Genomic DNA, 12,881 nt, shown 5'->3' with positions numbered 1-12,881 from the left:
GATGAGGAGGGGAAGGAGGGGGAAAAGAGACTGAGGAGGGGGAGGGGGAGGGGAGAAGTGAGAGGCGGAAGAAGAGGAGGAGCAGGAGCAGCAGCAGCACCCAAGGACAGATGGAGTTAAAATTACAATTTAAGCCAAGCAGGTGGCTCATGCCTGTAATCCTAGTTACTCAGGAGACCAAGATCTGAAGATCAAGGCACTAAAGACCATGAGACTCTTATCTCCAATTAACCACTAGAAAAGGGGAGATAGGGCTGTGGCTCAAGGGGTAGGGTGGTAGCCTTGAGCTGAAGAGCTCAGAGACAATGACCAGGCCCAGAGTTCAATGATCCCACTTTATCCAAGAAAAGTCAGCCAACGCATGATATCTGACAAGTATCAGCCCTATTTTCTGGATGCCAGAACAGAACAAGACTAAGCACATGAACCACTAAAAGGCAACGTCCATATCTTATTATGCTCAGAACAATGCTCAGAGTAAGTGTTTAGCCTATATTTGAAAGCAGAAATAACTAGGAGACTTTACCAAGACAAAATAGCAAGTAGTAAAACAAGCAGTTTTCTCATCTCTAAGCATAAGCTATAGTATATACATATTACAGATGAACTAGATTCTAGGAAGATAATTTAGCCTAGGAATATAACTTAGTGGTACACTGCTTGCCTGGGCCCAACTCCCAATAGCAAAAAGCAATAATAAAATAAAGACAGAACTGAACCTGGTCCCATCAGCATCTACTGAATTCATCTAATTTCACAGATTAATATAATGCTGCTAAAGAGGTTTACATAAATTTAATCACCCCAGGTTCTCTGTGAAATTATCTTACACAAGAATGCACCTATACCTTCACAAAAAGGAGCCAACTCTATATAAACTGACAGAATGCCAGGAAAATCTAATTCAAAAACTTTTTTCTGTGCCACCTGGAGGATCCCACCTGTAACTCTAGCTATTCAGGAGGCTGAGATATGAAGATTGAGGTTCAAAGCCAGATCGGACACAAAAGTCAGTAAGACTCTTATCTCCAATGAACCACCAGAAAACTTGATGGTTGTGGCTCAAGTGATAGAGCACTAGCCTTGAGCTAAAGAGCTCGGGGACAACGCCCAGGCCCAGAACTCAAGCCCAACCACTGATTGAAAAAAAAAAAAAAATCACTTCCCCTCTCCCCACCCCACCCTCTCTGGGCCCAAACTCTGGGCCTGAGCACTGTCCCTGAGCTCTTTAGCTCAAGTCTATCATCCTTGCCCTGAGCTACAGTGTCACTTCCTTTCTGACATTTTTAAAAGAAGAATTTGTGACCCTGTGCTGGTAGCTCATACCTATAATCCTTGCTAGGAGGCTAAGATCTAAGGATCCTAGTTCCAAGCTAGCCCACACAGGAAAATCTGTAAGACTCTTATCACCAATAAACTACTCAAAAAAGCTGGAAGTGGGGCCAGGAGTGTAGTCTAGTGATAGACTGCTTGCCTAACGTGCAAGAAGATCCAGGTTCAATTCCTCAGTACCACGTACATAGAAAAAGCCAGAAGTGGTGCTGTGGCTCAAGGGCTTGAGCTCTAGCCTTGAGAATGCCAAAAGGACAGTGCTCAAGACCTGAGTTCAAGCCCCAGGAGTGGCACTAAAAAAAAAAAAAAAAAGCTAGAAGTGGCACTGGGGCTCAAGCAGTAGAGTGTGCTAGCCTTTAGCCTTGAGCAAAGAGAAATTGAGGGATAGGGACCAGGGCCAAAGTTCAAGCCTCAGGACCAAGAAAATTAAAAAAAAAAAGACTTCACAATAAGATCTTCTCAATAAGAAGCCTTTTGTAAGTTAATTCTGTCTAGCCAAGCACTGGTGGCTCATGCCTGCAATCCCAAGCTACTTAGAATGCTGAAATCTGAGGATTGTGGTTCAAAGCCAACCCAAAGAGGCAAGTCTATGTGATTCTTATCTCTAATTAACCAACAGAAAACTGGAAATAAATCTGTGGCTCCAAGTGTTACAGCCTTAGTCTTGAGCAAAAGAGCTCTGGGACAGTGCCCAGGCCTTGAATTCAAGCCCCACGACTGAAAATAGTAATAATAATACTATCTTCTGTTCAAGAGCTGAATGTTTTCAAAAAATGTATCATTCATGTCTTCACATTTCCTTTCATGCTTTACAAATACCAACCAAGTAAAGATAAAATAAAAAATAAGGGGCTGGGAATGTAACTCAGTGGTAAAGAGCACTTGCCTAGCACGTGGTCCTAGGTTCCATCCCCAGCACTGCAAAGACAAGAGAAAAAAAAATCAAAATTACGACAGATTACCATAATCATTAAAAAAAATCCAAAGAGTAACCATAAACTTATAGTCAATTTTATTTCTTGCTAGTTTAATAATTAACATTCATCAAGACCTTAGTATAACATTGTTGTGTGCATTTAATAGGGTGAAAATATTAGCATGATGGATATAATAAATATAATATGAAAATGGTATATGATGAATAAATTGTGGAATGCTAAATAAATATGATATAAAATAGTGATATAATAATATGAGAAGAGTAGAGTAACTAAATGAGATACAGTAATGAAATGAAACTAAAAAAATATATTGCCAATACAAACTTGAACCTAAAGGCTTATGGACATGAGAGATAAACTATGACGTAAGGACACGTATGACTGTAACCATAGGAACGGTCAGGAGCCTGCCTTACAAGATGAGCCCAGACACCTGGGCAGAATAGATAGAGCAAGCAACCAGCACATCTCTGGGCACCATTGACCAAAAGGTGTAACCAATCCAGATCGAGCAAGGACCAAGACTTAACCAATCCAAATCAAGCACAAAGGAGTTTGGGCCAGAGAGGAGCAGGCCAAGGATCAATATAAACCAAGGAACCAGAACAAGGAGCAGCGCTTCTGCTGGCCTTAACTGAGACTGCAGTTGGAGGATCTTTGGCCTGCAGAAGCTGCTCCTTGCCCCAGAGAAGACAGACGAGGACTGAGCTCACACCACGACCCCAGAGCTCACACCGCAGCAGGACTGAGAGCTGGGTCTAACAGCTGATGGGCAGGCCCTGTTCAACTTCGGGACTAAGAGATGTCGAAGAGGTGAGTCCTTCGGGTGTGCTGGATAGGCAGATTAGGATTAGGCAAATTAGGACTAGAAGATAGGAACTAGAATATAGTGTCAACTCTGCTAAGCTATCTTAAATGAATAAACTATGTTGCATCATATTATCTGCCTATTGGTGAATTACTTCACCTGCTCACCACACTAATCCAAGCAGAAAAGTCTGAGTCTGAGACGGTAGTTTGGCTTAGTAGTAGAGTGCTTGCCTAGCATGCATGAAGACTAGGTTCAAGTCCTCGGTGCCACATACATAGAAAAAAGCTGAAAGTGGTGCTGAGGCTCAAGTGGTAGAGCTCTAGTCTTGAGAAAGTCCAAGGACAGTGCTCAGGCCTTGAGCTCAAGCCTAGGACTGGCCAAAAAAAAAAAGAAAGAATGATCTTGTCTTGCCATGCACCAGTGGCTCATGCTAGTAATCCTAGTTACTTAGGAAGCTGAGATCTGAGGATCGTAGTTCAAAGCCAGCCCAGGCACTAAAGAATTTGAGATTATTATCTCTAATCCCTAGAAAAGGAGAAATGGGGCTGTGGCTCCAAGGGTAAGGTGGTAGCATTGAGCTGAAGAGTTCAGGGACAGGGCCTAGTCCCAGAGTTCAAGCCCCATGACCTACAAAAAACAAACGCCGTATTACTTCTTCCCTCACACTTCCCATCATATCATTGTAAAGGCTGGTTTTCTCCAAATGGATTGACTTTTCTCACTTGTTCAAGTATCTACTCATCCTTCCCTCCCAACTCAACTATCCGGTCCCTACAAAGATCTCTGACTCTAGGGGCCGGGAGTTTGGCCTAGTGGTAGAGTGCTTGCCTAGCATGCACGAAGACCCGGGTTCAATTCCTCGGTACCATATACATAGAAAAAAGCCAGAAATGGTGCTAAGGCTCAAGTGGTAGAGCTCTAGCCTTGAGAAAGTCCAAGAACAGTGCTCAGGCCCTGAGCTCAAGCCCAGGACTGGCAAAAAAAAAAAAAAAAAGATCTCTGACTCTATAGCTGTATTTACTATACAGGTATCTTCTCTATGTGGATAAGTAACGCAGCTCTCTCAGAAGTCCCTGAGGAAATAATTTCTAATCTCAGAATCAGTACTTACAATAAATAAGTACTCAATAAATGTATGTTGAATAAGCAGCTCACCCTCAAATATGCTGGATCAATTTGTCATTTGACCATATTCCTCAAACTATAGATTTTTAAACTGTGCTTAGTATGAAATTCCAAATTTGGTGGTTTTGTGTGTGTGCATGTGTGCGCACACGCGCTTCTGTGCCAATACTAGGGCTTGAACTTGACCTAGTTTTTTTCACTCCAGGTTAGTGCTCTGCCACTTGGGCCATACCTCCATTTCTGGCTTTTTTCTGGTTAAGTGAGGATAAGTGTCTCAAGGACTTCCTGCCCTGGATGGCTTTGGATCCTCAGATCTCAGCCTTCTCATTAGCTAGGATTTAAGGCATCAGCCACTTGCACCTGGCCACATTTAGTGGTCTCAAGTTTGTTCTTTAAATATACAAATGTAGAACATGACAATAAATTACAATAAGTGAAAACATATTATAGACTTCCTTATTCAATAAGAATAGGAATTCCTAGTAACATCCTAATTAAAAATATCGGGGCCAGGAGTTTGGCCTAGTGGTGGAGTGCTTGCCTAGCATGCACGAAGACCGGAGGTTCCATTCCTCGGTACCACATACATAGAAAATAGCTGGAAGTGGTCCTGTGGCTCAGGTAGTAGAGGTCTAGCCTTGAGAAAGCCCAAAGACAGTCCTCAGGCCCTGAGTTCAAGCCCAGGAATGGCAAAAAAAAAAAAAAAAAAAAAAAAGTATCTAATCTACCTTTCCTTAGACTCTGATTATCTGATATCCCAAAAGCCTTCCCACGGCAATTATACAAAGCACACAAGTCCAACTGAATACACACTAAAAAATAATTTCAAGTAATCTGTACTGAATTAAGGCCACAGATACCATTGCCCTAGTTTACAAAGAAAGTTCAGAACTTTTTTTTTTCCGAAATTGGCAAGAATGTGATGATTCAGAAACATTTATTAGGGCACAGCCTGAGTTTCTACTGCCCCGTTTGTCAGTGGCAACACTCCTCAGCCTTGGATTCGCTCTCCTTCCCCCGGAACCAATTCTCAATCCTCACTTTCTTCCCCATACGCTCCGGGAAACAAGTTCGTTTCCTAGCGAACACCAAATAACGCCAAGGAAACACTGCAACTTCCTACGTGGATTCTGTGTGAAGGGTGTGCTGAAACTGGTGGATGGGTCTAACAATAAAGAGGGCAGGACAGGGCCCTTCCAGAACACCAGACACTTTTTGGACAGACCGATCGGCCTTCTTGCAGATCATCTCAGAGGTCGCGGCCCCTCATAGCTCAGGGACAAAAACAACTTCGGAGGCTCTCGAGGCAGCTAAAGGGGTCGGGGGCAACTCAGTGCTGAGGTCAAAGGTCAGAGCCTGGGCTGCCGGGGCCACCGGGACGCCCCCCCAGGAGCAGGAAGAAGGACGAGACCCGCCCCAGGGGCTCAGCAGGACCGGACGCTGTGGGAGCGGACCAGACCGGCTGGACCAGGCGCCCCAGGCCCAACCTTCCCCGCCGTACACCGGCTCAGCAGCCACCCGTCCTCCCTCCCATTTCCTCACCCACCCCCCCGCCCGTCACCCCCGTCGTCCCCACGGTAAGCGCAAGTCCCGCCTCGAGAGCCGCCTTTGGGCCAAGGCCTACTATGGCAAGACTCGAAGCAGTCCCACAGGTACGAGGGCCGGGTCGGGCCGGCACCGCTTACCCAGCCCCCGACTCCTCCTCCACTACCCGCGCCGCTCCCGGGCCTGCTCGCTCCCGACACCACCGACGCCGCCGCGGCTCCGAGTTCACGGGCGGGCGCGCTCCCGACCTCCGCGACCCTTCCCCTGTCGGCCGCGCCTCACCGGGTCCTAAAACCCGCCTGGCGGTGAGGTAGTCCACGCCCGCTTCCTGGAGTTGGCTCAGACCACGATTCCCAGCAAGCACCGCAAAGACTACAACTCCCGAAAGGCTTCGCGACAAAGACCTTCGCAGAGAAACTGATCCTTCGTCCCTGCTTCGTGCAAGTCACAATAGAACAGTTTGGTTGGTTGGTTGTTTGTTTTACATCACTGACGCTTTAAACTCATTAATCTCTTCTAGGAATAAATGAATCCTCTAGAAACAGCAATATTTCAAAGCTTCCAAGGCCTTCATTGCAACTTTGTAAGTGGTGTATTGGAAATACTTAGATTCAACAAATGTATCAACTATGTGCAAAACATTCAGTAGAGTTATTTTAACTAGGTAAATAAATCTGCCTGTTTTATCCTATACAAATGGGACCTTAGCATGGGCAAGGCTTTGGAGTCCATCCTCAGCACCCCTTCCCCCCCCTCAAAAAAAAATGTACAGCACCTACTGTAGCCTTCAAGGCCTTTGGTTGTTAATCAAGCGTTGTAAAAATGGCTAGGCACGGGGTCTCTCATATCTGTAATCCTAGGTACTTGGGAGGCTGGGGTCAGGAGGATGGTAGTTCAAGGCCAGCTCAGGCAAAAAGTTCAGTAGTTACAAAGATATATAGATGTAGATATAGATATGGATATAAATAGATATAGATATGTTAGGTCTCAACCAATACTTCAGCACAGTAGTATACTATCATAGCTACATGGGGAGGCTGACATCAAAAGGATTGAAGTTCCAGAGCCACCAAGGCAGAAAAATCTGTGAGACTATTTCAACAGAAGAGGCAGGGAATAGGGGCACACACCTGTCATCCCAGCTACATCAGGAAGTGAAAAATAGGTGGATCATGGTCCAAGTACACCCAAGCAAGCAGCTAGACACTATCTCAAAAATAACTAGTACACAGGGCTGGGAGTTTGGCCTAATGGTAGAGTGCTTGCCTAGCATGCACAAAGACCAGAGTTCAATTCCTTGGTACCATATACATAGAAAAAAAAAAGCTGAAAGTGGTGCTGAGGCTCAAGTGGTAGAGCTCTAGCCTTGAGAAAGTCCAAGGGCAGCACTCAGGCCCTGAGCTCAAGCCCAGGACTGGCAAAAAAAAAAAAAAAAGTGCAAAAAGGGCATGGCACAGGACGCTAAATTCAAACCTCAGTTCCAAAGTGAGAGAGAATCAATTTTTTTCATAAAAACTATTGTCTTCTTGGATGAGATATATTGTATTCATAACTTGCTTTGTTAAATGACAACTCCTTTGTAAAACTACTTAAAGTTAATAAAAAGTATCACTTTAGTCCATGAAAAAAAAAATTATTGTCCTCCAGGGCAGCAAACAAATCATGTAGCACCAGAAACCCTCATATCTGAGATAAATGGTCCCTGTTTTCTAAAAAAATAATAAAGTTGTGTTTCAGCACTCACCCTTGGATCTTCAATGAGTATCTTGATTCCTTCATTATCCAAGCCTGTTCTTCTTTTCTCCTATTAAATTCTGTGAACTATTTATGTTCTAATTAATTTCATTTTTATTTACAATAGCTAGCTATGTTCTGTACCAAAGGGTCAAAATTTGTGTGTGATATCACACACATACACACACACACATACCCACTCAAGTTTACTCATTTCTTCAGCAGTTATCAATTGAAGCCTATGTTTATGACTGATTCTATCCTAAAAAGGGTAGGATAGGATAAAAGAGGGCAAAAATGCAATGGCAAAATAAAAGAAACTGGAGGAAAAGTAACTTAGAGCAAGATAATTTTAGGACATATTGAGGTGAAAATACCATGAATCGTACAAATATCCAGTAGACATTTAGGTACCCTTTATTAATATTCAGCAGAAATATCTAGGGTGTAGATAATCATTTGGAGTGTGGCCTAGCAGTAGAGTGCTCGCCTAGCATGCCCAAAGCCCTGGCTTCAATTCCTCAGTCCCACATACACAGAAAAAGCTGAAAATGGTGCTGTGGCTCAAGTGGCAGAGCACTAGCCTTAAGCAAAATGTGTCCAATGATAATTCCTAGGTCCTGAGTTCAAGCTCCAGCACTGGAGTTACTGGTTTTTGAAATAGTAGTTCAAGCCCTGAGGAAGAAAATCACCTAGGAAGAGGGAAACTGAATGTGAAAGGAGACCCAGATGTAGGTGGGGCATAGAGGAGTGCCAGTGTAAAGTGTGTTGTTCTTGTTTTTCCTAGCAAAATGTTGGTCTTGAAGCTAAATTGATATGGTAAAATAAGTTGTTTGGGGTACTGACTCTGACTCTGTGTCCAGATTGACCGAGGAGAAAATCTCACCTCTCCTGCTTATAAGTCAACTTTCTTCACTTCTCTCTGTATTGTTTTCAGGAGTGATGGAGAGAGAGAGAGAGAGAGAGAGAGAGAGAGAGAGAGAGAGAGAGAGAGAGAGAGAGAGAGAGAGAGAGAGAGAGAGAGAGAGTATCTGATGCTGTGGCTAAAGTTGTAGAGCTCTAGCCTTGAGAAAGCCCAAGGACAGTGCCCAGGCCTGGAGTTCCAGCCTCCTAACTGGCAAAGAAAAAAAAAGGGGTGGGGGGAGAGACAGACAGAAAGAGACAGAGGGACAGAGAAACAAAGACAAACTTTGCTTGTCTGTTTTGGCAATACTAGAGTATTGAGCCATGTCTCCAGCCCCTTGCACTTCCTTTTCCTTACCTGTAAAGAGGGATCCACCTGTCCCATAGTGATTGCTATGGTAATGTTAAGTTCTACTATTATTTTCCACTAAATTGTCATATCCATGGAGGCTGAAGTTTTCTCTTTTGTTTAGGATCTTCTATGTATAGCCTGGCACTATATAAGTGGTCCAGAAAAGTTCCATTAATGAATAAATTAGGGTAAGTGAGGTTTGGAGAGAAAGTATAACTCAAATCAGGACCCAGAACGCTCTCAATTGAATTGAGCTCTCAATTGAATTGAATCCAGGCTTGCTCGGGCCTGGATTCCTGAGCAGCAGCTCTCCTAGGACAGCACCCCAAGGGGAACCCAGAGCCACCCTTGCTTCAGTGGACCCGCCCCCTCCCCCCAGGGCTCCCTTTGGCTCCGCCCCCGAGGGCGTGTCACGCAGGGAGAGCGTGGCCTGGGGCAAGCCCGGAGCTAGCCGGGCGGGGCGGGGCGGGGCGGGGCGGGGCGGGCGGACGCTCCGGCTGGGCCTAGGCCCACCTTCCCCACGGGGAACGGAAGTCTCAGCCAGGCTCTCGACTCCTCCGAGAATCGCAGACAGACACAGGGGAGAGCGGGACTTCCATCCACCGGGCGGCTGGGCTCCGGCGAGCTCCGTTACGGGGAAGCGCCATGAAGCGAGCGGGGACACTGCGCCTGCTTTCAGACCTGAGCAACTTCAGCGGCGCGGCCCGGCTCCGGGAGTTATTGGCCGGGGACCCAGCCGTCCGTGTCCGCGGTAGCCTGGATGGCCGCTACCTGCTGCTGCTGAGACCCCCGGGGTCACCCAGTCCGCAGTTGCTGGTGGCTGTGCGTGGGCCCGGCGTGGAGATGGAGCGAACCTGGCCGGAGGGCCAGCCCTCCCCGCTTGACGCCTTCTTCCTGCCCTGGCCGGCGCGCCCCGCGCTCATTCTGGTGTGGGAGAGCGGCCTAGCTGAAGTCTGGGGCGCAGGCATAGAGCCCGGCTGGCGGCTGCTTCAGAGCACCCAGCTCTGTCCGGGCGGTCGAGCCCGCGTGATGGCCGTGGCGGCGCCGCGAGGCCGCCTGGTATGGTGCGAGGAGCGACAGTCGGACTCTGAGGGTCCGCGGGGGCGACCCGCCACCACTTTCAGCCACTGCGTTTGCGCCATGAGCCTGGAGCCAAGCGGAGAGACCGGTACCATCCTGGGCCGCACACATGTCCTGCTGCACCACTGCCCCCCTTTTGGGATGACCGCCTCCCGCAAAGACCTCTTTCTGGTGCCCGCTGCGACCACCTGCGCTGGTGTGGCCCACATCCTGCTCATCTGGAGCCCCAGCAAGGGCAAGGTGATAGTGGCTGCCCCATGTCTTGGCCTCTCCCACAGTAGAAGCCTGAATCCCAGACAAGGGGACACCTGGGACTTTCGGACCCTGCTTCGAGGCCTTCCTGGGTTGCTGTCACCCAAGGAACCATTGGCTCTACATACCTGGGCTCCCACTCCTCAGGGCCTATTGTTGCTTGACTTCAGAGGCACCTTGAGCCTAGTGCAGTCCCATGGTGGTACCCGGACTGTTGGCACCCTACAGGAAGCACCTGGAGTCCCGGGTGGTTCTGCAGCCTTGGGGATGTTTCATGGTACTCTGGCCTGTGTGCTGGGCTCCACCTTGGAACTGCTGGATATGGGCAGTGGACAGCTGCTGGAGAGGAAAGTCCTAAGTACAGACAGAGTACATTTGCTGGAACCTCCAGCCCCTGGCACGAAGGATGAGGGAGAGCTGGAGACCCGGGGTTTGCGTTTGCTTTCAGCCTTGGGTCTATTTTGTGTCGGTTGGGAAGCCTCCAGAGACCTTGACCTGCCCTCAGCCAACGACTTGGTGTTTGAGGAGGCCTGCAGCTACTACCAGCGACGAAGCCTGCGAGGTGCCCAGCTTACTCCAGAGGAACTCAGACACAACAGCCCTTTCCAGGCACCTCAGGCCTTGGCTTCCATCCTGCAGGGCCACCTACCTCCATCAACACTGTTGACTACACTGAGAGCTGAGCTTCGGGATTATCGGAGTTTGGAGCAGCTAAAGGCCCAGCTGGTAGCAGGAAATGATGAGGAGGCTGGCTTGACTGAGCTGGCAGAACATGAAGTAGCCCGCCTGCTGAGGACTGAGTTGACTGGAGACCACTTGGCCCAGCTCAACACTGTTTTCCAAGCCCTGCCTACAGCAGCCTGGAGTGCCACATTCCGGACCTTACAGCTCCACCCAGATGGGAAGGGCAAGCTGAGGTCCCAAGCTCCCCCTGATGTGTGGAAGAAGGTGCTACAGGAAACAGCATCTGCAAAGGATCCTCCAAATGGGATACTGCCTCCTTTTGAACTCCTGTGCCAGTGCTTATGCCAGCTGGAGCCTCGATGGTTGCCTCCCTTTGTAGAACTGGCACAGCAGCAGGGTGGGCCGGGCTGGGGGGCCGGAGGCCCAGGGCTACCCCTTTATCGCAGAGCCCTAGCAATGCTAGGTGAAGATGGAACCAGACCTGAAGCGCTGGAGCTTGAGCTACTTCTAGGCAGTGGACGCCCCAAGGCTGTACTGCAAGCTGTGGGGCAGCTGGTGCAAAAGGAGCAGTGGGAGAGGGCTCTGGAAGCTGGCCTGGCCCTTGGTCCCTCCAGTCCTCTGCTTCGAAGCGAAATCTTCAAACTGCTACTGGCTGAGTTTGCCAGGCATCGCCACCTTGATGCTCATCTCCCACTTCTTTGCCGTCTCTGCCCACCTGAGCTGACTCCGGAGGAGCTCCTTCGTCTGCTACAAACTCATCTCCCAGATGAGGTGGGCCCTCCTGCTCCATTCCCTGAGCCTGGAGTTGAGCCCCCTCTCACAGTGGGCTTGCTTAGAGCCCTGCTGGAGCAGACTGGAGCTCAAGGACGGCCATCAGGCCCAGTTCTAAGCCCATATGAGGACATCCTATGGGACCCAGGCACTCCACCTCCTACCCCACCTCGAGGACCAGTGACTACCCTTTAGACATCAGAAAACCCAGGCCTGGAGACCTATACCATCTGAACAGGGCTTCCATATGGCTGACATAGGAAATCATTTGCAGGACACTGATCAAAGAAGAATGCCTAGGAGTTACTATGAGCCAAAGTAGAGCCTGTGGTGTGCAATATTCTCTCTCTTTTGGAGAAAACTTTTAAATATTTATAAATGTTAAAATATATGTCATTGTGTTTTTGAAAAGCTAAGGGTCTGAGATAATTGTGAGACTTGGATAAAACTGAATCTGTTGATAAAACAGCTGCTTCTAACCATTAAAATAATGTTTATGAGCGTTTTATGTGCCCTAGGTACTGCGTTGGGCTTTATACAATCCCTTATCTGATGCTTCCCATTGCACCACTGGGAAAGTACTAATGTTACTCCCAATTTCCAAGCGGGGAAAACAGAAGTCTAGAAAGACTGACTTGACCAAGTAAGCTGTCTAGAAAGTAGCAGCTGTAACATTTGAACCATCTCACTGTACAGCCTGTGGCTTTTGCCTGCTTACATATATTCTTCATTCCTGGCTCAATGCTGGCTTCTCTTGTAAGGAGAGTATTCTATAGAGATCCATCTTTCTTTCTCTAGGACTCTTTTGAGTAGAAACTATGATGGGGGCTTGGAGTGTTGCCCAGTGGTAGTCTGCTTGCCTACCATGCACAAGGCCCTGGATTCAATTCCTTGGTACCACATATACAGAAAAGGCCAGAAGTGGTGCTGTGGCTCAAGTGGTAGAGCACTAGCCTTGAGAAAACTCAAGGACAGTGCCCAGGCCCTGAGTTTAAGCCCCAGGACAAGAAAGAAAGAAAAAGAAAGAAAGAAAGAAAGAAAGAAACGAACTGTGATGGGTCCTGAGCCTGTGCTTGTTTCAGGATTGCTGAAGCAGCTCCTGGCTTCAAGAAAGACCTCCACAGGACTAGGACTTTGGCCTAGTGGTAGAGTGCTTGCCTAGAATGCACAAAAACCCAGATTCAATTCCTTGGTACCACATACATAGAAAAAAGCCAGAAATGGTGTTGTGGATCAAATGGTAGGGCTCTAGCCTTGAAAAAGCCCAAAGACAATACCCAGGCCCTAAGTTCAAGGCCCAGGACTGGCAAAAAAAAAAAAAAAAAAGACCTGCCACAGACAGTAGAGCTAC

General features: G+C 47.8%; 2 protein-coding genes across 3 annotated transcripts in view; one reads left to right on the top strand and one right to left on the bottom strand.

Moving 5' to 3' along the window:
• Armh3 (armadillo like helical domain containing 3) overlaps positions 1-6,056 on the bottom strand; it is a 179,015-nt gene extending 172,959 nt beyond the window's left edge. The window contains exons 1-2 of one of the 2 annotated variants that reach the window (XM_090346028.1): positions 5,895-6,056; positions 2,219-2,250 (exon numbers count right to left, since the gene is read on the bottom strand). The gene's annotated coding sequence lies outside the window, so the exon portion shown is untranslated. The remainder of the gene's footprint in view (positions 1-2,218; positions 2,251-5,894) is intronic. The other variant, XM_090346029.1, reaches the window with a different exon arrangement.
• A 3,206-nt stretch (positions 6,057-9,262) lies between these two features.
• Hps6 (HPS6 biogenesis of lysosomal organelles complex 2 subunit 3) lies at positions 9,263-12,007 on the top strand. Its single transcript, XM_090346900.1, has one exon. It carries the CDS (start codon positions 9,389-9,391, stop codon positions 11,723-11,725), a length of 2,337 nt encoding a protein of 778 aa, XP_090203026.1. The 5' UTR covers positions 9,263-9,388; the 3' UTR covers positions 11,726-12,007.
• Positions 12,008-12,881: the final 874 nt, after the last annotated feature.

This window comes from Megascapheus bottae, chromosome 15 (assembly GCF_031878675.1).
Source record: "Megascapheus bottae isolate mThoBot1 chromosome 15, mThoBot2.hap1, whole genome shotgun sequence".
NCBI lineage: Eukaryota > Metazoa > Chordata > Mammalia > Rodentia > Geomyidae > Megascapheus > Megascapheus bottae.
This window is presented reverse-complemented; position numbering and strand designations above follow the sequence as displayed.